Source organism: Leptodactylus fuscus, chromosome 5, assembly GCF_031893055.1.
Source record: "Leptodactylus fuscus isolate aLepFus1 chromosome 5, aLepFus1.hap2, whole genome shotgun sequence".
In the NCBI taxonomy this organism is placed as follows: domain Eukaryota; kingdom Metazoa; phylum Chordata; class Amphibia; order Anura; family Leptodactylidae; genus Leptodactylus; species Leptodactylus fuscus.
This window is the reverse complement of record NC_134269.1, coordinates 185,859,270-185,885,791: the sequence shown is the minus strand read 5'-3', so window position 1 is coordinate 185,885,791 and position 26,522 is coordinate 185,859,270. Positions and strand designations below refer to the sequence as shown.

General features: G+C 43.3%; 1 protein-coding gene across 3 annotated transcripts in view; it reads left to right on the top strand.

Annotated features, from left to right (window-relative positions):
* Nucleotides 1-14,549, top strand: part of RFX4 (regulatory factor X4) — a 74,297-nt gene extending 59,748 nt beyond the window's left edge. Inside the window, exons 12-18 of one of the 3 annotated variants that reach the window (XM_075274860.1) lie at nt 4,058-4,152; nt 4,944-5,061; nt 5,529-5,648; nt 6,254-6,412; nt 10,610-10,721; nt 10,814-10,952; nt 13,862-14,549. In XM_075274860.1, coding sequence (XP_075130961.1) covers nt 4,058-4,152; nt 4,944-5,061; nt 5,529-5,648; nt 6,254-6,412; nt 10,610-10,721; nt 10,814-10,952; nt 13,862-14,131 — 1,013 coding nt within the window. In that variant the 3' untranslated portion in view covers nt 14,132-14,549. Of the gene's footprint in view, nt 1-4,057; nt 4,153-4,943; nt 5,062-5,528; nt 5,649-6,253; nt 6,413-10,561; nt 10,722-10,813; nt 10,953-13,861 lie in introns of all 3 variants that reach the window. The other 2 variants (XM_075274859.1, XM_075274861.1) reach the window with 2 other exon arrangements.
* Nucleotides 14,550-26,522: the final 11,973 nt, after the last annotated feature.

Here is a 26,522-nt window from a genome sequence, read left to right as displayed (position 1 = left end):
CACTGTATAGCAGTAGCAAAAATTGTGGGTGCACGTAACCCCCATATATTCTTTGAATTCCCAGTCAGACAATGGCACTGTATAGCAGTAGCAAAAATTGTGGGTGCACGTAACCCCCATATATTCTTTGAATTACCAGTCAGAAACTGGCACTATATAGCAGTAGCAAAAATTGTGGGTGCACATAACCCCAATATAATCTTTGAATTCCCAGTGAGACAATGGCACTGTATAGCAGTAGCAAAAATTGTGGGTGCACGTAACCCCAAAGTATTCTTTGAATTCCCAGTGAGACAATGGCACTGTATAGCAGTAGCAAGAAATGAGGGTATTTGTAACCCCAATATATTCTTTGAATTCCCAGTCAGACAATGGCACTATATACCAGTAGCAAAAATTGTGGGTGCACGTAACCCCAATATATTCTTTGAATTCCCAGTGAGACAATGGCACTGTATAGCAGTAGCAAAAATTGTGGGTGCACGTAACCCCCATATATTCTTTGAATTCCCAGTCAGACAATGGCACTGTATAGCAGTAGCAAAAATTGTGGGTGCACGTAACCCCAATATATTCTTTGAATTACCAGTCAGAAACTGGCACTATATAGCAGTAGCAAAAATTGTGGGTGCACATAACCCCAATATAATCTTTGAATTCCCAGTGAGACAATGGCACTGTATAGCAGTAGCAAAAATTGTGGGTGCACGTAACCCCAAAGTATTCTTTGAATTCCCAGTGAGACAATGGCACTGTATAGCAGTAGCAAGAAATGAGGGTATTTGTAACCCCAATATATTCTTTGAATTCCCAGTCAGACAATGGCACTATATACCAGTAGCAAAAATTGTGGGTGCACGTAACCCCAATATATTCTTTGAATTCCCAGTGAGACAATGGCACTGTATAGCAGTAGCAAAAATTGTGGGTGCACGTAACCCCCATATATTCTTTGAATTCCCAGTCAGACAATGGCACTGTATAGCAGTAGCAAAAATTGTGGGTGCACGTAACCCCCATATATTCTTTGAATTACCAGTCAGAAACTGGCACTATATAGCAGTAGCAAAAATTGTGGGTGCACATAACCCCAATATAATCTTTGAATTCCCAGTGAGACAATGGCACTGTATAGCAGTAGCAAAAATTGTGGGTGCACGTAACCCCAAAGTATTCTTTGAATTCCCAGTGAGACAATGGCACTGTATAGCAGTAGCAAGAAATGAGGGTATTTGTAACCCCAATATATTCTTTGAATTCCCAGTCAGACAATGGCACTATATACCAGTAGCAAAAATTGTGGGTGCACGTAACCCCAATATATTCTTTGAATTCCCAGTGAGACAATGGCACTGTATAGCAGTAGCAAAAATTGTGGGTGCACGTAACCCCCATATATTCTTTGAATTCCCAGTCAGACAATGGCACTGTATAGCAGTAGCAAAAATTGTGGGTGCACGTAACCCCAATATATTCTTTGAATTACCAGTCAGAAACTGGCACTATATAGCAGTAGCAAAAATTGTGGGTGCACATAACCCCAATATAATCTTTGAATTCCCAGTGAGACAATGGCACTGTATAGCAGTAGCAAAAATTGTGGGTGCACGTAACCCCCATATATTCTTTGAATTCCCAGTCAGACAATGGCACTATATACCAGTAGTAAAAATTGTGGGTGCACATAACACCAATATATTCTTTGAATTCCCAGGGAGACAATGGCACTGTATAGCAGTAGCAAAAATTGTGGGTGCACGTAACTCCCATATATTCTTTGAATTCCCAGTCAGACAATGGCACTATATACCAGTAGTAAAAATTGTGGGTGCACATAACCCCAATATATTCTTTGAATTCCCAGTGAGACAATGGCACTGTATAGCAGTAGCAAAAATTGTGGGTGCATGTAACCCCCATATATTCTTTGAATTCCCAGTCAGACAATGGCACTATATACCAGTAGCAAAAATTGTGGGTGCACGTAACCCCAATATATTCTTTGAATTACCAGTCAGAAACTGGCACTATATAGCAGTAGCAAAAATTGTGGGTGCACATAACCCCAATATAATCTTTGAATTCCCAGTGAGACAATGGCACTGTATAGCAGTAGCAAAAATTGTGGGTGCACGTAACCCCCATATATTCTTTGAATTCCCAGTCAGACAATGGCACTGTATACCAGTAGTAAAAATTGTGGGTGCACATAACCCCAATATATTCTTTGAATTCCCAGTGAGACAATGGCACTGTATACCAGTAGTAAAAATTGTGGGTGCACATAACCCCAATATATTCTTTGAATTCCCAGTCAGACAATGGCACTGTATAGCAGTAGCAAAAATTGTGGGTGCACGTAACCCCCATATATTCTTTGAATTCCCAGTCAGACAATGGCACTGTATACCAGTAGTAAAAATTGTGGGTGCACATAACCCCAATATATTCTTTGAATTCCCAGTGAGACAATGGCACTGTATAGCAGTAGCAAAAATTGTGGGTGCACGTAACCCCAATATATTCTTTGAATTCCCAGTCAGACAATGGCACTATATACCAGTAGCAAAAATTGTGGGTGTATATAGCCCCAATTCTATTGCTAGGGGACTTGCAGGGTATTTCTGAGGTGAAGGTGGGGGGGCACACCGTTGGAACGGGGATTTGGGGTGTATATATGGGGTATACGGGAATACACTGTCAGTGTGTTCCATTCAGGATCCTGGGAAAGCTGGGTTGCGGCGATTGAGCCCGTCAGTGCCACGTTACACTGACAAGCTTCTCCCTGGAATTGAAGTTATATGTAAGCCCAATATATTCTTTGAATTCCCAGTCAGACAATGGCACTATATGGCAGTAGCAAAAATAGTGGGTGTATATAGCCCCAATTCTATTGCTAGGGGACTTGCAGGGTATTTCTGGGGTGAAGGTGGGGGGGCACACCGTTGGAACGGGTATCGGGGTATATATCGGGTATACGGGAATACACTGACAGTGTATTCCATTCAGGATCCTGGGAAAGCTGGGTTGCGGCGATTGAGCCCGTCAGTGCCACGTTACACTGACAAGCTTCTCCCTGGAATTTAGCTCTTACAAGAGCTGTTGGTTGTCTTCTCCTTCCTATCCTAGCCTGTCCCTGCCTACCCAGAATCTAACCCCTAGCTAACTGGACGGAAACCTCCGTCCCCGGTGAATTGCAAGCTCAGAATGACGCGAAGCTGGGCGTCGCTGTTCTTTTAAATTAGAGGTCACATGTTTTCGGAAGCCAATGGGTTTTGCCTACTTTTTTCAACGTCACCGGTGTCGTAGTTCCTGTCCCACCTACCCTGCGCTGTTAGTGGAGCAAAAAAGGCGCCAGGGAAGGTGGGAGGGGAATCGAGTAATGGCGCACTTTACCACGCGGTGTTCGATTCGATTCGAACATGCCGAACAGTCTAATATCCGATCGAACATGAGTTCGATAGAACACTGTTCGCTCATCTCTATTAAAGATTAAAACAACTTCCTTAAACAGACTCTCTCGGATTAAAAATAGCACAATAAACGTATAATGAATAGTTTACATACCTGGTTCCCCTCCTTTTTTCTGGTTTGGTTCCTCCAATTTCCAATCCCCTCTTCATTTCTCTAAAATGACCCACCAACTCTTCAGACTCGCACACGGTGTTTTGGTGGCCTGAGACATTCCCACGTATCTTGGGTGTACCAGCCCAGTGCAGGGTGTGTGTCCGACTACTAAGACAGAGAGCGCATAGAGTAGTCACAGAAGACCAGAGGACCCGGCCAGACATCAGGCCGTCTCTTTTGACTGCAGGGTCGAACTAAACTGTAGTCTGTTTCCAAGGACAACAGTCAAAATTTAGAAAGTAACTGTATTAGAATTGAGAAAAAGACAAAGCTTTTCAGAATACATAATAAAGTCTTTCTAAAGTTTTTATGCAGAATTTAACTGCCAAATAACACTAAATGGATATGTATTTCTGGATACATGGCCGGTATATACATTGCTGACTAAGTGACAAATACTACATGTAAAACTTTGGCCTTTGTTCTGCAGTGTATCAGGAGTTTGACCATTTATTGGAAGAACAGTCTCCAATTGAATCCTACATTGACTGGTTGGATTCCATGGTGGACAGGTGTGTTGTGAAGGTAAGTTTATGTATGTCTGATGTCAAGTAGGAGACTAATGGGACAACCCACTAAAAAAAAAAAAAAAAAAAAAGCGCACACAACTACAATCCCACTCTCTTCCACCTTCTCCTTACTTCTTAACCTATCGTATACATGTTACCAAGAAGTAGGAAAAATATACAAATCTGTTTTCCAGGATGTAATTCGGAGAACAGTGCCTCTGTTTGATGTCTCTTAGGACAGCCCCCTTAACATCATGCATGACTTTTTTTTTAATAAGCCTAATGACATAACGAGGGGATTATTGCCAAACTAGTATTTCTATTCCAAAAGGACAGCGCTGTTTCGATCTGTTGGATCTCTTCAGCACAGTGTAGGGATACTAGTTTGGCAGAGTGAGAGACTATAGACCAGGATCAGGGGATGCATGCATGATGTTAAGGGGGCTGTCCTAAGAGACAACAAACAGAGGCACTATTTTCCTACATCCTGGAAAACAGATTGGCATATTTTTCCCATAATCCCCCAGTGGAGAGAAAATGGCTTGTAAGTCTCCATGCGCCTGTGAAGGTTCTCATTCCCTAAGAACCAAGAAGTAGGGAACAGATAGAAGGGAGCATAACTACACAATCACACAGGGTATGTTTGTAGTCTGTTACCATGGAGACACACAGATCTACACAAGAAATTAACTTTTTCCATTTTCGATGCTTTTAATTAAACCACAAAAAGTGCTACCCCTTGTGTACTACTGGTAAACTAAACTGGTATGAGCTTTGTTATATAATTTTTCTTGATTTACATTCTAGGTAGCGTCCAAGAAACCGGGCTCATTAAAGAGGGTGGCACAGCAGTTCCTCTTAATCTGGTCCTGTTTTGGTACACGAGTTATTCGGGACATGACGTTACATAGTGCACCAAGTTTTGGTATGTTTATAAATTCTGTTGTTTCTGCGGTAAAATTTACTTAAAAATCTGAATGAACCAATTATGCCAAATAACTCCCAATGGCAAATCAAGGAAACTCCAAGTCTCCAAATCAATTCCAAGTCATTGGAGATCTAGAAAGGATGGTTTGTCCAGAGGTGTAACTTGACATTCCTGGACCCCAATGCAAAATCTGAAACAGGGTCCGCATTTTCCATGTGTATTTATAATACTGGTGTCCTCTTATTTTTTTTTCTTAGAGGGACCTTTAGGCCTTCTCACCCCCTTCTGCTACCCTGTAACTACCCCCTGGGATTAGTCATATAAAGGGCACACAATGATAAGAACCATTGACTATTGACTCTTACAATATGCCGATCATATGTATGTCTTCATTGTATAACGATGACATAGATGTTCTTGATGATATGGAAACATCTAATGTGTAATTTCCTTCCTTAAACCAGGTTCCTTTCACCTCATTCACTTGATGTTTGATGACTACGTCCTTTATTTGTTGGAGTCATTACACTGCCAGGAACGAGCCAACGAACTTATGAGGGCAATGAAAGGTGAAGCTCATAGCGGTAAGTTGCTTACCCATTTAATACTTATGAAACCAGCCTAATAAACCTAGACAACCTTGAGGGAACTTGACCTGTAATGTCTTCTGGAAAGATGTAGCTGATACGCTGACTATTTTGTCCATGGCTTTGGCGCTATACATCTAGTACCACCCACACAATGTTGGGACTTCTTGATAATTGTATAAATATTTAAAGGGGTTGTCCAGGAATGTATACAAACTCAGGGGTATTTATGAAAGAGTGGGTGTAAAACACACACAAAAAAGTCATGCTCACCTATCCTTGGTACACAGTTCTGGGCCCGTTCCCTCCCGTGCCAGGACTCACCCGGATGGAAGTGGAGAGGCTCACATGATTGTTGAGACCAACCAGTGGCTTTAGAGATCACTGGTAAGGAACTGGTGAAGTATGTCAGAGATATCACTGGTGTCTCTGTAGCGACTGCTGAGGCCAGGGATAGTTGTCCTAGTACAGGAGGGAAAGAGGACTGACACTGTACAACAGAGATACGGGAATAGGAAAGCAAGACTTTTTTTTGTTTCTTTCACATCTACCTTTGCTACAATTCCTAAACAACCCCTTTAAGCTTGTATTTTTTTTCTCAGAGGACACAGAAGAAATTATACTGGCAGAACCTGCAATTTCCACACCATCTCCAATACCATTCTCACCAAACACCTCTTCAACCTCCGTTGACCTCCCATCAACAATATCCCCTGTGAGCAACCATTCTCCAGAGAGTAGTGCATTGGTGGTAACAACAGGTAGGACACTCATCAGGTGCTTCCATTCTTTACCAGGCTCAACTTTGGTCTCTCTTTGGAGCGCGGACATCCAAGTATACACAGACCGCCAGTCAATACCAATGGAAGCTCTGGTACTGGCCCAGCAGGGGAATTGCATACTTGCTCTTGGATTGTACTACGAATAAGAGCTGATCACTGAAGGTCCTCGCAGCAGAACATCCTACAATTGGTCAAATATTGGTGATCCTTCTAACAAAAAAAAAAAAATATCCAAAATCCAGTCTATTTACATCATCTGTTGGGGAAAGGAAGGACTGGGCATGTTGAATTTCAATGCCCAATTCTTATGCTTTCCATGGAGATTATCTGCCCCTAGAGGTGTTTGGCAGTGGCTTACTCTCCCTATTAAATCCAAGTGTGCATGTAAAAGGGAGTGGGAAGGAATAGCTGCAGGCTGAACAAGTGTTTGACTGCTAGTTACTGAAGGTGTTTGACCACCGTAAGACCCCTACTGCTATGTACCCACAGAAAGTGAGGTCACTATCAGGGCTGGAGCTAGAGGATGCAAATAGAGCAACAAGACCCTGGAGATTTCGGTGGACATATAAGAAGACCCATGATATAAATGACCAGACAATGGTCCAGATTTTGCATTGTGGCCCAAGAATGTGAAGTTAACCCTCTGGGCTCACAGTTTTCATCATTTGTAATTAGTTAGCTTTACCCTTCAATTGTTAGTTTAAGACCCGGAAAAAAAAAAAAAAAAAGTTTTCCATAGACATGAATGCAAGTGGATGACAAAGAGACCATTATGCAGCCAGTCCTATTAAACCCAATGGGATCCATCAATACAGCAGCTCCTTTCTTATAATAACAGACATAAATTTCAAAAAGACTAGTGTGAACATAACTTTAGATCCCAGAAAACAGGTAGATTCTAGTAAAGTGATGCCGCTTTAACAGTTTACAATCTCTTATGTAAACCCCTATTCACCAGTATAAGGCTGCCTTTATTGTCTTGGTACTTTCCCTTGGGCAAAAGGATTCTGCTTTACATTCCACGGATGTCTGTATTGTTAAGTTGGCTGTTTATAGAGCTGTGATGTATGCCTTTCTGGTCAATGCCCGGCCTACAACTTATGATGGGACATTGTTGGCCATTACAAACGCGCACAGCTTCTATTCAGCTCATCTATCTTACTGGCTTCCAATGGAGCCTTTACTTTACGGCCTAGAACACTGAGCCATTCTCACACTCGGGAGCTATTTGTTTGGGTACTCGCAGCAAGTTTACCCTCCAGTGAAATGTTTAAGGACTCAGAAGTGGTGACCTACAGTGCAAACATTATAAAATACGGGGAAGAAAAAACTTTGCATAGAGGCCGGGCTGACCTGAAAGGAAGTTTAACCTTTCAGTCAACGATCTGTATTTAAGAACCTTAATGGATTTAGAAAAGGACTAAAGTTATTTACATGGTCTGAGAGGCGAACATAAAATCTTGTAGCTGTGTACAGAGTAAAAAAATAGTAATGTAGCAAAAATAAAAAACCTGGGAATCTGAATGTGAAATATCAAAAGGGTTAGAATATAAATGTTGGCACAAAAATTATAATTACTGTAAAAATAAATTGCAAAGAAAATATTTTAAAATTTTTTAAATTTGGGCCATTCTAATCGATTTTTGTTTGTAAACGTTCCCTACACCAGATAGGAACAGGAATTCAGATCTCATATGATGTTTTATAATGGCGGAATTATTTATGGTAACAAAAAAGTCTGCTGGAGGACACGGTCACGTCTGCACCGTTGTCTCGTTGCTAGGACCAGTAGAATGGAAAACGGACATGTCTAATGACAGGCAACAGTGGATCCTGAGGGCCCCTTTGATTATAATGGGATCCATTAGGCGTCCATTAATGTTGAACAGACATCGGCAAACGAAAAGGTCAGACTTGCAGGACTTTTCTAGTCCAAGATTTCTGACAGACCCTGAGCTAGAGGCTCCAAGCAGACACTTTTAGGCTACGTTCACATCTGCATCAAGGGGTTTGACTGACTATGGCCATTTATCGCACAGCCAAAAGATAGGTGGTAAATGTCTGATCACTGGGGTTCTACTGCCGGACCTCCAGAATGACCAGAAGTGGGATCCTCAGATCCCTGTTGTTCTTCACTGTACAATCTCAAGGAGTTAGAATGGGGTGATGGGCACATTTCTGCTCTGCCACTCCATTCATTGTATATGGGGCTGACAGAAAACACCCAGCGCTGTATTTGGCAGTCTCCACCAGTCCCATAGACTTTGAATGGTGCGGCACTGCTCATGCTCACACACTACTCCTGGCTGCAGTAAGAAGAAATGGCGGGCTCAGTACCATCTTTATAGTGATTATTGGAAGGCCTTGTCCATTGTGGGAAAATCCTTTCAAATTGGTTTGTATAAAGACAACCTTTTCCCATATGTCCTATTAGTCATGCCCCACAGATGTCATCTAGGGACACCTTTCTATGAACGAGAGTAGGGAGCCATTAATGAAGAGCAGCTACTGAGGATCTCTCTTTGGTGGACCACCTTGTAGAGAAACTATAGTTAAAGTAATTAACCCTTAATAGAAGTTATTTATCCAGACTTCATCAGAAGGTGATATACTATGTACCCCACATATTATTTATTGAACACACCAGTAATCACAGACAAATTAAGTATTTGTTTGTCTAGCAAGTACTCAGTACCCCTGTAGCACCTCCACAGGAGAAACCAAGCATTACATGGTGAAGTCCTCCTGAGAGAGTAACACTACTTCTAGACAGCTAATTGATGGAAGTCCAAGACGCTTATAGATTTTTCTTTTCAGGCAGAAGAGATACAGTAAAACCTCTCTAAAACCACAAGAGAAATGTAATTTTGTGTGGTTATTTCAAAGAGTTTTCACTGTAAATGTTTATTTTCTATTTTTGTTGTTTTTGTATGTACTTATATTTTAATTATAAGCCCACATGGCCCACCTTTGGATTAATTATATCTATCCATACGCCTCAAAGAACATACTGTAGACGTTGCGTCCTTCAGCTTATGTGATTAGATATTCCCTTTCATTACGCCAACTCCCAGTTTTTATTGAAACTCTGTGATGCAGACCGGTGTCACTGACTGCTCTGGTTGGCTGTATATACATAAGTCTCTAAAGGAATGCAAATGATAGCTCTTATTGCCCTCATTGTTTGTCGCGTTTGACATTTTTCACTGACTCATTTACATAAGTAAATACTAATGAGCCGACTAGCTGGGTGGTCCGCACAGCAAAATCCTTCCTGTAAGGGGAAAAGACCCCACAACAATAGCCTTCAATTGATACTGTAGATGCTCAACTGCGGCCTGATACTACAAAGCCAAATTTACACAAGGGCTGACAAAGTAGCACAAACATTACTGGATAAAAATAACAGATATATTAAGAAATATACTAAATAAATACATGAAAAAAAAAACAATGTGCAGTGCAAAAGTCTTAGGTCAGTGTGGAAATATTCTACAAAGCAAGAATGCTTTCAGAAATAGAAGGGTTAATAGTATATTTTTGTCAATCAACAAAATGAAGTGAACAAAGAAAATCTAAATCCCATCAATATTTGGAGTGACCTTTGCCTTTTTGAGGCCTGGAAGTGATGTTATGGCTCCCACCGAGCCCCGATCTCGACATCATCCAGTCTGTCTGGGATTACACGGAGAGACAGAAGGACTGGAACAAGCCTATATCCACAGAAGATCTGTGGTTAGTTCTTCAAGATGGAGGGCACAACATCCCTGCTGAGCTCCTTCAAAAATTGTCTGCAAGTACCGACAAGAACTGATGTAACAATGCCATGTATCTAAAAATTATACAATATCAAGAAATGTGTAAAATAATCTATAAAAATTCTTTGATTTTGAAATCAGTCAGTAACTTTTTCCAACTTCACCTAAAACTGGTCCTGACTCGGATTCCACGACTCTGACTCCAACTCCAGCACACTGGTTAAATCATTAATAACATGGAAAATTAAAAAAAAAAAAAAAAAAAAAGGAAAATACACACCAAAAATTCTTAAAAAAATATGTTTACAATAAAAACATGATTTAAACAACAGGTCATTTTCTCATGACACATCACCTTTAATTTCTGCAGGTGCAATGCAGTCATATACATGGTCACTGACCTATACTGTCACCACAGCTGCCAATGGACCGGGAGAGAGCGCCCAGCAGTTACCCTGTATGAGAAGTCCACACATGCCCCCATCTGTCACGCACAGAATACCCGTCTATCCACACCGAGAGGAACACGGGTAAGCAGAATGTGAAATTAAATTAAAACAAAAAAACAAAAACACCACTAAATATTTCTCATACAATTTTTTTTATATCTCATTTTTTCCAGATACACAGGGAGTTATAATTATGGCACCTACAGCAACCAGAGCCCACATCCAATCGCATCACAGTATACATCCCTACCACATGAATCTGGGATTACTACACCGCTCCATTATACAGCGTATCACAGAAGCCCCTCTCAGGTTGGTACCTGCTCGATCACTGGATGTCGTATGACCACATAACAATAAGAGAATTCAGGAGACCCACCATGGCTGTATAGTATGTGGTCACTATGCAATGTCAATGTGCTAGTAAAATCTCTAGTACAAAATGGAGTACAGACAGAGAAGCTAAATACATAGTGTCTATGTGTGCATAGTATATAATATAGGATATGTGTGATAGATGCAGGTCCTACACGTTGGACCTGAATCTACCTCCAGGTTGTTTTGCCCAACTCTACATCACCATGACCTTACTAAAGGTGAAATCCAGACAGTCCTCGATGGTGAGGTTCTCTGAATTATGCAGTTTCTGTAACTCTCATAGAAACAGCATAGAACAGTGAGCACATTACCTTTTCCGTAAATCTCGATCATAGAGGGCGGCTTGGATTTCACTGTCAGCCAGGTCATGGTGAGGTGAAACCAGGCGATGGAATCTAGGGGGTTCATTTTAGAGACAGGCGTAGGACTTGCATCTATCAGACATTTATGACGTATTTTGTGGATATGCCATAACTGTCTTTCATGGGAAACCCTCTTTAATGATAATAAGACAGGGGTGAACCTACCCCTTTCGCCGCCCGAATTACAGAAAGCCCCCCCCCCCCCCCGAGGAGGGAGCGGAGCGAATGGGCGTGGCCGAGCGAAGGGGGCGTGGTGAAGCGAAGGGGGCAGGGCTTAGCGCCGTTCGCAGGCAGAGAGCAGGCACGGAGAGGACCTACTCTCTGCCTGAGCGTGAGGGGAGGCTGCTGGAGCAGCGCTGCTACAGTGGCCTCCCCAAACCACCGCTCGGTGCTAAGCCAGTCCAGGACAGCTTGTCCTGGACTGGCTTAGGTAATCAAAAATGCCGCCCTCCCTGGGGTCCTGACATAGCGCCGCCTGAAGCGCTCGCTTCAGGTCGCCTCATGGGAGGTGCAGCGCTGTAATAAGATGACTCTGCTGATATGTACCAGTCTACACAGTAGAGCTGAAACATGAGCTACAGAAAAGAGGGAAATGTCTGCCGCATTGTCAGTTCTCCAGAATGTTTCATTGAATAGACTTTATACTATTTTCTGGTGATACATTCCCTTTAATGAACTCTACAAGCCTGTTGACATTTGCCCCCTAATTCTGCATACAGTAAGGGGTTAACACTTTTTGCTAGCTTAAAGCTTGTTGCACCAGAAAAATGGTAATTTCCTGTCCAGAATAGCACAACAAATGTCGCCTTCATCATCGACAAAGATGACTGGGAACACAGAGCCCAAATATCCTTCATAAAACCGGATGCTCAGTGTGAAAGGTGACCGAGGCAGCAACATGCCAACATCTGTGCAGATGGCATGGCCTATAAGGACTGAATAGAGAGTTCACTGGAGAGCTGGTCAGACGCATGCCAGCAACACGGTCTTAAAACATTGTCTTTCAATGGTCTCTTCACTAAAGCTAGAGGAAAAGAAAAGTAATGAGTCATTTTCAATTAGCTGACCCAAGACGCCAAAACTTTCCATCTCGCCGTCATAATAGCGTTTATTATACAGCACAAGTTACTTACAGTCTGTATTATTTTTAGAATTTATTTTCTGTCCTTTAAACTTCTGACATTCACAGCTGCGGCCGAGAAGCTGGAAAAATAAAACATCTCTGTGCCGTTGTCTATTTGACACAATTCTTCGGCTTGTACATGGGTAGGAAGGATATTACACCCGAGACAAGCAACATATTCACAGTGTATATAGAGTCAGGGATGTAGAGACCATAGCACTAAAGTCTATACAAAATGTAAATACAAATGTATAAAAACATAGAAAAGTGATGAGAGTTTCTTTTAGATTTTTGAAAACTACCACAGTATTATTGTAACAGATTTAGCTGAGCTGTAATATCTACAGGGCAAAGAATTAATGGATATAGTGATCGACCAGTAAGGACCAAGTTACCAGTGAGCAAGGGCCAGTTATGGCCTAGTGTCCCATATGAATAGGACAACAAGAATACTTAAAGGGTCTCACTGGCAGACTGTTCTATGACTGTATAAGCCTCCATACATGGTGTCCTATCAGTTTTTCTGCTGATAATAATTATGGCTGCAGCACATTTTCATTTTGTCTCTGTCTGTGGGCATGTTCAATAAGGAACAGTCTGACACACTCCTATCCATTACTGACACTACTGGTTTCTTTATATGCAATTCTTCCAGGAGTAACTATACAATAGCATGCAAATAGCTGAGAAAAGTCCAAGTGACCATAATATAGGAGATCTATGAGCACAGTAGGAAAGCTGCTTAGCGTACGTGAATAATATCTCATCTGTATACCTCCCAAATTTCAAAGCCCAGCAACAGAGATAGCATGTGCAGTGAATTTAGCCTCACACTTTTCAGCTTTGGCTCCACCCATTCCCATCCATTTCTCTTTGTGCCCCCACACACCATAACACTCCTACAATCGCCCTAACATGATATCGCCCCACATTAAAATGTCCCCCTCCAATTGCCCCGCTTCCTGTATAAAGTCCCTCTCCTCGTGCACCAATAGTTTTATGTTCTCCAGTTACCCTCAGTTTAAAAACCCCTCCCAACTACCCTCAAAGTTTAATCATGACCACCTATCATTTTGCAACCTAAGATAATTAGATGCCTCCCATCCCTGATATTGTCCCAACCTGATTGTACCTGACATGGTTATCACTTTATGGCACTCTATGGTTCTGGATTCTCACAGATTCATGATGCCTTAAAAAGTCCCAAAAAGCTCAAGACTAGAATATCAGGTTCCTAATGTACTGTAGCCATGTCATGTAGACAAACATGTGACACTGTAACCTTCTGCCAATGGGATTCCAATTTGGATACTATTTAGTACTACATCTAATGGTAATTTTTTTTTTTATTCTTGCAGTACCCATTCAACAGCCAGACACGGATGGAGCCATGCCTCATGACCAGTACGCCAAGACTCCATCCGAGCCAGGTGACACCACGATGGCAAGAAGTAGCGTCCAGCAACTCTTGTTATTCTAGTCCAACCATGCACTCTACCAGATATGGAAGCTCGACTGACATGTACACATCTCTGGCTACAAGACGTAACTCTGACTATGAACACATGCAGCATTTTCCGGGCTTTGCCTACATAAATGGAGAAGCTAGTACGGGATGGGCGAAATGAAGACTGTGGCTCGGGAATGGTGGAACTTTTGAGACTTTTTTTCCTGAGATTCTATAAAAGGGATTCATATGTTGGACATGTACAAAGGACAAAAAACATTCTTGTAGCAAAAGAGAATTTATTGATACTGTAGAGCACTATGTGGGGCCAATCGGTGCCTTCTATATGTTAATGATTTCCATTGATTTGACCATGTGTGGTGCCAAGTCCAGACAGTAATAGATTTCTGTTCTAACATTGTTCTACGCTGTAGGTTCCCAGGAGAACCACTATTCTGTATTTATTTACATTATGCATAGGTCTATAGTGGCATTTGGACACAGCCGGTCAAACAAGGCAGGTGCCTAAGGACACCTGAAGGGTAGGTAAGAGGTATGCAAACAGATCTGCCCTGTGTGTCATTAAAGGGATTGTCAAAGATTTATAAAACAACTGGGTGGTAGGGGTCGGTGTAAAAAAAAACCAAAAACCCATACTCACATATCCCCAGTATTTCGTTGTCCTGTCCAGCTTCCCTTTCTTTCCTGTGCCAAGGCTTGCTGCATCTAGAGCAGAGACTCACATGACCGCTGAGATCAGTCAGTGCCCTCTAAAGTCACAGGAGAGGGACCGATGACACTACTCACATATATGATTGGTCCCTTACTGAGTCATAGTACGGGACAGGACAACAGAGTACTGGGGATGGGCATGTTTTTTTTGGTTTGTTTGTTTGTTTTACACCCACTCTGGTCGCCCCTGAGTTTGTTCTAAATCCTGGACCATCCCTTTTAAGGGAACCTGTGATGTTGCACATGCAGTCGTATCTATGAGCAGAATGCTATAGAACAGGAGGAGATAAGAATATTCAGTCAGAGATAGCGGTCATTCACTAAATGGGACCGCCGCCTACTGGACTCCTACATATAGAAAGGGCAGGAAGTAAAGGGATACTGAATCTCATATAGCAATCTGCTCTATAGCATACTGCTTGCAGGTTAGACACCATGTACAATATGACAGATGTCCTTTAACTCTATATCTTCACATATGTTGATACTAAAGTGATCAGGAGGCACTTATAATAATTTGCTGGGGATGCCTACACTGAATTTCGGCCTTATTAGCATAGAACCCATTAACCACGGTTTAACCCTGAACTGTATCTAGTTTTGATCTCTGTTTCTGCATCTTTCAGTAAAATGTTTGAAAAAAATACAGTAAAATATACAGAAAATATGTATTTGTACTGTTTATCAGAATATATAAGAACATACCATTCATTGAGCTAGTCTGGCATGCTTTTATACTGTGGTAATATTGGTTGCAGGCGTCAGGATATTGGGGCACCCCATGTGACCACTAAGGTCCAATCACAAGCCTCTCTGGTCCACCTGGAGTGCATGAGGTCACCCAGAAAGAGGATGCTAAGCAAGCGTCATACCGCCACCCAGGAGGCTGAAAATCTGGGCCAAATCCAGGTCGATCTAAACCAGTGGTTCGTAACCTTGTTTGAGGTACCGAACCCACCAGTTTCATCTGCATATTCACCGAAACCTTCGTTAAGGATAAATCAAATATGAATTTTTTCCAAACTCAAGACAAAGGTATATGTTTTTTTTTTTACTGGTACATAAAATGAACCATGCATATGGCCTAGGGTTCAATCGCAACCCCGGTTAAGAACTACTGTCCTAAACTGTATCGTCATCCTAAACCTCTCCATATTTGTATAGAAACCATACATTATTAGTTTCTTTTGGGGAAACAATCCTGCAAAAAAAAAAAAAAAAAAACCAGGATAGTTGGGAGGTACGACACTGAGCTACTGTCTTCAGTCGTTGTCAGGGGTCTAAGGAGAACGTTGGATGTTTCTTAGAAGTAATGAGGCCCCGATAAAGGCTTAGGTGCTGGATCTGATAAACAATGGCTGCCTACTTAGACTTCCTATTGGTCTCCACACATGAAACAAGAAAATACAAAACTAAATATTAAAGGGATATTTCCATCATGGCCAAGCTCCCATTTAACATACATAACTGTAGAAAAGCTGAGCTCTGTGATATATAGGGTTATATGATAGAGGAGAGAAGCTGAGCTCTGTGATATATAGGGTTATATGATTTCAAGCAGGTTTTCCAAGTGAGAAGCAGAGTAATTCTGACAGGATTCTTAGAAAAGACAGTAGGGAGACCTGATCAACCCGCCCATACAGTAATTGACAACTCTGCCTGTATCAGTTTGTATAGAGAGAAGGTTGTCAATCATCCTGTGTCGGTGGAGATTTCAGGACTCTTACTGTCTCTCCTAGGAGTCCTGTGATGATTAACGGAGCATTCACACGGTGTAACGTCCCGCGAGATTTGGCACGTGTACGCCGCGTGACCCTTTGCGTGCCGTACACGCTCCCATTGAGTTCAATGGGAGCGGGGATCGTATGCGCCGCGCTAGTTTGCGGCCGTGAATAAATGCACGGCCGCAAACTAGCGCGGCGCATACGATCCCCGCTCCCATTGAACTCAATGGGAGCGTGTACGGCACGCAAAGGGTCACGCGGCGTACACGTGCCAAATCTCGCGGGACGTTACACCGTGTGAATGCTCCCTTACTCTGCTTTTCTATCATATAAATTTTGGGTCTGCAGGGCTTTTTTGTCTGGGAATTATGTCAGTCTCACTAAATGACCTCTGAACCTAGACTCTGATGCAGATGTATATGTAACCTTAGGCTAGGGTCACATGTGGTGGAAGAACAGTTGTGCGGTGTGGATTTTTTTTCAGTGTGCTACACCCCACTTCATCAATCCTATTAATATTATAAATGTGAAATGTTTGTGAGTTTGTGGGTTTGTGACTTTGGATGTTCGAATGTTTGGCGGCCAATCACGCAAAACCCACTCCACCGATTTGGCTGAAATATTCCACAAACATAGTTAATACACCCGATTGCGCAATAGGCTACTTTTGAACACAATAACCCACATACGTTTTCCACATGAACCCCACAAAAAACAAACTGACATCACCATCTCTGCAATCTCACACACTTTGGACCATAGCAAGCCCCTAAACTTCACATTACCCTCTACAGCCTAGCCCCTAACCCTACACACTCACATTCACATATACTTTCCCACTTTCACCCTCACCTTCACCAGCCTGCAGGAGGCTACCTCTGTCACTCTCCGGACCAGCCATGTTTGCCAACCCCCACCGCTGGGAGGATCCGCGGCACCGCCCACCACACTACTCCACTAGCGTCACAGGAGCATGCGCACTTTGCACACATAAACAACCTGTTACTAGCACGCCACCATTTTGCGCCTCCACCTTAGGCCGCAGCACACGAAATCCTGCCTCCAGCCCGCAACAGTACTCGAACCCGCTATCACCCCCCTGCTGTTTCCTCTGCACGATCCATCCGCCATAGCCCTTCGCTTACACAATCGCGCATACACTGCGCTACCCCCGTCATGTCTCCGGTTCCTGCCAACTTTGCATCCTCCGCCGCCTTCTCTTACCTGTCCCGCAGCTCCCGTCTGTCCCTCGCTGCGCGGAGGCATCCTCCTGCTCATCTCCGCCGCCAAAACTGGGCTAGGCTGCTGCCGCGAAGGTTCCTATAGCAGCCGCTAGCTCTCCCATGCCTCCCACACAGCTCTGCTGCAGGCTATGCTACGTAGCCTGCAATAGCACTGGCACAATTATGCAATACGTAGCAATACATTACGATTACAATGCATTGAATTGTTCAGGACACCCCCTGCTGGTGTACAACGGTATTGTTTTGCAAGCTGCTGGATGCCGCCTGCAAACCTCATTAGCATTAAAATAAAAAAACAAAAAAACAATACTGTGAAACACATACATTACCTATCCCTGCCTCTGAAATACCCCACTCTACTAACTGAACTAAACATTTCGTCTGCATACACTCACACTATTAGGCAATGCATTGCATTATTCAGCGCACCCCCTGCTCTCCTTCACACCCACTAAACGCCCATGTATTTGCTGAAAATACACGTCTACAAAAACATGTGTAAGGGTCCATTCACATGGCGTAACATGGCGCCCATTTGGTGCTTATTTTTACGCCGAGCACCGCGTTACGGGAGTGTTTGCGCCGCGCTATTTACGGTGCGCATTTACACGGCATTAACGCCGCGTAAACCCCATCGTAAAATTTCACCCGCGACTCGATTTACACACTTCTACAATCACCGCAGACGAAGTCGCGGGTACCAGCTAGTATCCACATAAACCATTGTCCCTTTCTTCAGTTTACAAAAGTTGGCAAGTATGACTATTACACGACACCACAGAAAAAGCACAAGCCTATGAACCAAATCAACAGTCAAACACCAATAAAAATTACAAATATTTATTGAGTATTCGGTAAATAATTACCATGAAAACAAATTATACAGCAGGGCAGATGGATATAGCCAGAGACACAGAAGAATAGACACAGAATAAAAGACATAAGGCGCTGTGCTATACCACTACAATGTTAGATACAGGAATATGGAATATCGAGGCTCTGTTCGACTAATAGTAGAGGGTTAAATATACAAAAACATTTGGGATACGCCTTCCATAGAGAATATCAATAAATATTAGTACTCAATCAGTACACCATAAATAACAAAGAAGGACATCCCAAAAAGCAAATATACAAAGATGTGAAAGAAACTCCACAATAGTAGGGCGGGAGGGAAGCCTATCTTACATGTAGTTCATAGAAATCTATCAGATCACATCTAGGCATCACCCTAGCACACTTATACAGACAGACAGATCCTATCTAATCATGGCCATGTTCATTTAATTACCTGAATCTATACAATGTGAAGTATTTTTATATGAAGTATGACTATTCCACCTCTAGGGTTCAGTACACACAGATAATGTAGCCATATATGAGTACATATAGACAAACTGTACCAGCCATGATCAGATGAGAATCCATAGAAATAACTGAGAATTATATACACGTTATTCATCTAGAGCTGTAAAACTAAATCTAGATATGTTTCAGAATAAGTAAAATAATCCCAGGCTGTAGTTAACCCCCTCCTCCCCATTTTATAATTAATACAACTCTTCCTTAACATTGTGAATGTGACACATAAAAGAACACGGACAGTTCCGATGACATCACAGATTCCACATGACATCACAAGTGGTTTAGAATCTGTAAAGCTGTAAACTTCAGCCATCTTGTGTCACTTAATCTTGACAGCTTGAAGAGGAAGGTTCAGCGTCTCCAGGTAGGAAGCTCTTCACACAACGCTGATCCTGAAGAGGACGATATGCTCAGGTAGGTGGCTTTCCACTAAGTACAGAGGCCTTGTTCACACATGGATTAACTGGGGGGGTGTGGTGAAGTTCTGAACTGCGCCATTAACACCAAACAAATCTCAGCAAGGACCTTTTACTTGTTTCTAGCTGTCAGGAAGATTAATTTCTAAGAAATGTTCCTCAACCTGATCTATGTAAAATCTACACATAAGGGGATTTTTTTTGCCCTTGCAAAAAGCCATGTGTGAACTCAGCCTTAGAGGGGTGATCCATTTGGACTATCCCTACTATAAATGATGACTTGCTGGTGATTGGCTGATGGTCACTGATGGTCTAACAGCTGAAACCCCCAGCGATCAGCTGTTACTACTGCTGCTACCCCTGGGGGACTTACTGCCCCTGCAGGACCTATAGGGCCCTCTTACAAAAGAATGGGTTATGCTTAGTTCATATCTGTGCCGGGTGCCCGTCCAGTGCAGATCCATCTAAAAACACTGGATGAAAAAGTCCTGCAAGCCCGACTTTTTCACCCAGCAATTCCAGTTAAAAACACCGGACATCCAACAGACCCCATTATAGTCAATCATTATAGTTAATGGGGTCCCTCGGGCTCCATTGCTGTCTGCTATTTTTAAGGTCCATTTGTTCAATCTGCTGGTCCTTTGGTATAGCTCCTTGAAATGGCACAGGCTTCAGGAAAATTTTCCTGAGACTGTAAGGCTATGTTCACGTTAGCATATTTTCACCATGCAATATGTAAGGCCGGTTGCAGAAAACCATGTGCTTCTGGCCGGTTGTGAATTAAAGGCACGGGCGGCACATAAGCGACATGTGAATATCACCCATATGCCACAAGTGCACTGGCCGTGCTTCCGCGGCCACTTTCACTAAATGAATAGGACTGACGGAAGCAAGGACCGCAAAATAGGACAGGAATAGGATCTGTTTCAGGCTGATTCCAAGTTTTTACACTTGTTGCTGGAATCAGTGTGAAAACTTTTACAAATCCGTAGCGGTGTCATTTGTATTGATACCCAACTTTCCTCAACAGCAGGTGGCAGGGAAAAGAAGGATGGGACATGTTATCATTTCAACATGCCTGATCCTATTGTCTAGTGGGTGACAAGTCTGTAAGCAGCTCAGTTACTGCTCCCTCCTGAAAGCTCATTCAGGCTCAGCGGAGTCTGCATATGTATAGCAGGTATACGGGGAAGCTAGAGGAATAGCTCTTGGCTGAATGAGTGTTCAGCTGACAGCTATCTAAGGCCATGTTCATACAGTGTTTTGTGTGAGTATTTGCAGTAGAGTACACTGCACACACATAAGGCTGCATTCACATGATCATTGTGCAAAATGGCCGTGAAAAATGTGCAGCAGCGGGAGACCAATTCTCACAGATCTCTCATACAGTGAATGAAGTGATCTGTGAAAATGGCAAAAAATCATTATTTCTTTGCTTGATTAATTTATTGATTTATTTAATTTTCATACACTTAAATTTTTATTTTTTTTTATTTTATTGATGTCCCACTAGGGGACCCGAACCAGTGATCTACTGGATTGCTGATTCAGCATTATAGACTTGCAATACACTTGTATTGCAGTCTATAGAGGAAGTTAGCCTATGCAGACGCATAGACTAACATCCTCCCTTCCTGGCAGGATTAGCCAGGTATGTAGAGCCTGCAGGCAGCCTGGGGTCACTGTCCAGACCCTGGGCTGCAGATATTTCATATGGACATCCCCCGATCTCACTGCAGGGGTGCCCAGCGGCCCCTTAATCCGGCGAAGCCCATTGGATGCGGTGGACATATTTTCCCACAGCATCCAAAGGGTTAAAACTTCCGATCGAAACGCAGCTTCAATCGAGGGTTAAGGAGCAGGATGTTAACTGTGTGTTACAGCTAACACTGGCTCCCGATGCCACGGGGAGTTTTAGTTTAATTTTGAAACACTTAAGATGCAGCGGTCACTATTGACCGCCGCACTTTAAGGGTTAAACAGCGGGGATCGGTGTTATCAGCAGGAGCCTGGCTGTCAGATACAGCTGGGCTCCCATGGTGATCGTACGGGCTCTGCTTCTGAGCCTGCCCGATCTCCATCACGTACATGCACGTGTGAATGCGGGAACTAACCACATTCCCTGACGTACCTGTACGTGAAATAGTGCTAAGGGGTTAATACAGTTGGTAAAAAAACTGCCCTCACACGGCCTATTATGACATTAGTGTGAATATAGGGTTAGCCTAATTCAATGGGGATAATCCAGATGTGCCTACTTGCCGCGGTTTCCACATGACTTTGTGCAGAATCCAGGACACGAAGTAACAGCCGCTACTTGTTTCCACAATGTGAATTTTAAATCCACAGCTGTTTTCACGCAGATTTTGGTGCATCGTATACACCACAATATATGTGAAAATGTCTCTGTGTGAACATAACCTAAATAGCAGAATACTTATTACAGTTTATGTATTGCATACTTGTATATGTATTGTATTAGATTGTAAGCTCTTAGGAGCAGGACATATATTGTATTAGATTGTAAGCTCTTAGGAGCAGGATGTGTATTGTATTAGATTGTTAGCTCTTAGGAGCAGGATGTCTATCTCTCTTTCTTCCCTTATAGATTCAGCTTTCCGGATAATATAACAAAATACAAATATACAGCAATATGCAGCAGGACAGACGTGATCCAGGGAGATATCCGATCGCCACTTCTGGGGTCAGGAAGGAATTTTTTGCCCCCCTGAGGTATAACACTCCGGGGGGTTTGTTTCGCCTTCCTCTGGATCTTTGGGTCGGGTGGCTCTTATCTCAGGACATGGTGGTCAGAATGCAGCGAGGTCTGTAGTCTCCATCGGCCTGACCTGAGAGTCACTGTGACCCATTTTATAGTTTATTAAAGGCCAGTAATAATTTCATTACAATGTTGCTTATTGCTATTCAATAAAAAAAAAAAAAAGAAAATATAGTGGTGTTTGTCTTTTGACTTGATTTCTCCTTACTGTACATTCTGACCACGATGAGAGTGATCTTTGATGTAAAAAATAAACTTGTCTGCTGATTCAGAATATAACAAAGTGTATCATCTCCTATATACATGGCGGCTGCTGCAGCAGGATTAGGGACTATAGGGGGCGCAATATACCATATTTTCCAGACTATAAGGCGCACATAAAAACCTACGATTTCCTCAGAAATCGTAAGTGCGCCTTATAGTCCGGTGCGCCTTATATATGGATGGAAGCGGTGGCAAAGTCTGCGTGCCGCTTCCATACATACATAAAAGGCACCATAAGGGTGCATCCACACTACGGAACGCCAGCGTGTATCACAGCCGTACACACCGGCGTGACAGCAGGGCTGCCGGACACTTCCCATTCATTTCTATGGGAGCCGGCATGCGAGCGCTCCCCATAGAAATGAATGGAAAAAAGCAGTCCATTCATTTCTATGGGGAGCGCTCGCATGCCGGCTCCCATAGAAATGAATGGAAAAAAGCAGTCCATTCATTTCTATGGGGAGCGCTCGGATGCCGGCTCCCATAGAAATGAATGGGAAGTGTCCGGCAGCCCTGCTGTCACGCCGGCGTGAAACAGAACGTGAAACTTACCGACCGGTGCAGGGTGGGCGGGCGGGCATTCAGGCCTCCTCTTCCTCCGATGTCCAGACCACTTCCTCCGGCGCTCACTAACTGATAATGGCCTGGGCGCATGCGCAATATCATAATGCTTCTACTACGGCTACTGCGCATGCGCCCAGGCCATTATCAGTTCGCGAGTGCCGGAGGAGGACGGAACATCGGAAGAAGAGGAGGCCTGAATGCCCGCCCACCCTGCACCGCTCGGTAAGTTTCACATTCTGTTTCAGGGTTTTATGTTAAAACGGGGGGGCGGGGGGGTAGTTTAGTGTAACTTTTACGGTTGGGCTCTATCAGCATGATTTTGCTGATAGAGCCCCTCCTCGCCTGCCGAGCGCTTCCAATAGAAGCGGCTGGCACGTAGGGGGTTAAGCAGCCGCTGGCAAAGTCTGCCTGCCGCCGCTTTCAATAACATTATCGCCTTAGGCTGTATTCACACAGAGTAACGGCAGGCGTTTTTTGTGTGTTTTTTGCACATAGCGCCGCGTTAACGCCGCGTAGCGCCGCGTTAACGCCGCGTATACGCCGCGTTAACGCCGCGCTATTTAGCCGTGGCGTTGCCCGGCGTTAACGCGGCGTATACGCGGCGCTACGCGGCGTAAACGCGGTGCTATGTGCAAAAAACACACAAAAAACGCCTGGCGTTACTCTGTGTGAATACAGCCTTATAGTCCGGTGCGCCTTATATATGAACCGAGACGGACTATAAGGCGCTCATGGGCAATACGCCTTATAGTCCGTAAAATACGGTACTGAGAGCAGATCACATATAACTCCATGTCATCTCCTATCCCAGGTTACATGACAAGTGTTATGGGGTGGGGGGGGGTAAGTCTCTGTGATGGGGGTAATAACATTGTGTCTCCTCAATTCTATATACAAAATACTACCTGAAAAACCTGAAAACAGTAGACATCGGGGGCCTTCTAAACTAAAGAAGTGCTGATCACTAAAGATGAGCGAGTACTGTTCGGATCAGCCGATCCGAACAGCACACTCGCATAGAAATGAATGGACGTAGCAGGCATGCGGGGGGTTAAGCGGCCGGCCGCCGTCAAAGCGGAAGTACCAGGTGCATCCATTCATTTCTATGGAGCGTGCTGTTCGGATCGGCTGATCCGAACAGTACTCGCTCATCTCTACTGATCACAAAAGTATACACATGTTTCATTAGAAATATATGACACAACTTTACAACTTGGCTCGTAACTGGGTTGTAAACGTGCCTTCATTACAGTTTACACCAGGTCAGGATACACCTAAGTAAGTGTAGGCCATGCAGCCTGCTCTCCTATGCCACAGTAAGAATTAATTCTGCCACCACCTGCCACTCACTGGTATGCAGTAGTCACTTTGTGCCTCCATTGGTCCTTGTGGCTGCAGCACTACCTTTCACAAAGCTCTGATCTTCAATAACCGTGAACATGTAACGTGCCTGTTGGATGATCCCTGAGCGGCAGCCAAGAGAATGATCACAAGCCCAATAGGACTGTCCCAGTTACAGTCCAAACCATTGAGATCATCATGTCAATAAGGATCACACAGACATTCACTTAATTTGCAATATAACGTGAGCACCATACCAACAATATGTAGATGGAGAACTCTGTCCACTCATTCTAACCCCGCTGTCACTGTCTCCATCTGGATAGTCTCATGCGGATTGGTTTTATTGCGATCACAGCCTTCATAGCCTGTCCCTCTGTCTGCCCACATGGTCACAGTCACACTCACCCAAATGTCAGTTTCATGGTACCCAATGCTGCCCCCTACATCAATATTGGGCACTGCCTGGGCCTAGGCTGACACCACATCCCTCCTCTTAACAGCAACCAAGGCAACCCATTTCACCATCACCCACTGAATCTAACATAATAAAGGGAAACAGCCAAACACAAGGGGACAAATAAAGTGATATGCCATAAGGGTGATACCTACCTTCCCAATTTGCTTGACTTTTTTTTTTTTAGTGAGCTCCTTAGTGTCTTGTTTTTCAGTGTTATTACGCCATCTGGAAGATAAAATGGATATATCCCCTTAAATAAGACTAAAAGTAAAATATAATTTTTTATTGATAAATCCAGATTTGTGACTGTAGAGCAGAAATAGCAAAAGCACCAATGCCCAGTGACCCAAAAAAGGCCCAAAGGTCCTTTTCCCACATAGAAAGGCTTCAGTATTACAAATTGGTTCACACTTTCTTGGTGAGGACCGTATTACAGATTTTGCATTGAGATACAAGAGCCTGAGTCCTAAAAGATTATTTGTGAATTAACCCATAAAATAGAGAACCTCCTGGTAAGAGACTGACTCACAAAGTCACAGGCAAACGGAGTTGTCTTGTTATTTAGTAAGCGCCTAAGTCTAGTTGTGGACTCTCTGCCACTCTGGTGGTCCAGTCTGACCTGGCAGTCACCATGACACACTGCTATACTGTACCCCCTCCTTCCCCAAGATACTATGCTCCTGTATAGTATGGCATGTAATGGAGCATGCAGTGTTTCTGGACAATCCTGTACACACATGGATGTACCATGCAGTGCCCTACTAAGATATAGGTGTATTGCACATGGCAGTGTATATGAGGCCTAAGTCAGAGCAAATGGTTTTGCATGACTTACTAAGATCCTATTGCCTATAATTGTACTAGATGTGATGAAGGATATGACAGAACATCCAGGAGTCTCGTGATAAAAGGGGAGACCTCCTGGATTCTTGAAAGTGTTGTCCAATCTCCCAAGTGTCTCGAAACAAAACTCCATGCATGTTTCTTGTGTTCATCAGACTCAGCCGGTTCCTCCATATGTACATTCAGGGGGAGGCTCTGTATCACTGCTAAGGAGACATGGGCTATAAACACGTATGGACTGTGAGAAGACGGCGTATTCATCCACAGCAGTCTCCCACTTTCTTTCTTAGAAGTAATGAGGCCCCGATAAAGGCCTAGGTGCTGGGTCTGATAAACAATGGATGCCTACTTATACTTCCTATTGGTCTCCAATTGATAAATCCAGGGCTAGTACAAGAAAATACAAAACTAAATATTAGAGGGATATTTCCATCATGGACAAGCTCCCATACATACATAACAGCGTAGAAAAGCTTTAGCTGGCCGTTTCCATAAATCCCCCCAAAATGGTTGGGACTTGTGTCCAGATTCTTATGGATGGTTTCACACAGTTGAACTTGGGCTGGGAGAAATGGTTTGTATGTTGGCCGAATACATAAGCTGAAGCACAGCTTGGTAGAATTGAACTGAACATATATATAGGTTGATTATGATAAAGGAGAGAAGCTGAGCTCTGTGATATAGAGGGAGAGAAGCTGAGTAGTGTTGAGCGAGCAGTAGTCGTGGAATTCCTCACCAGCATAGGAATGCGTGTAATCGGCCAAACACCAAGGAGTTAAACGCATCGAATCTTCAAAGCGTTTAACCCCTTAGTGTTCGGCCGATTACACACTTTCCTAT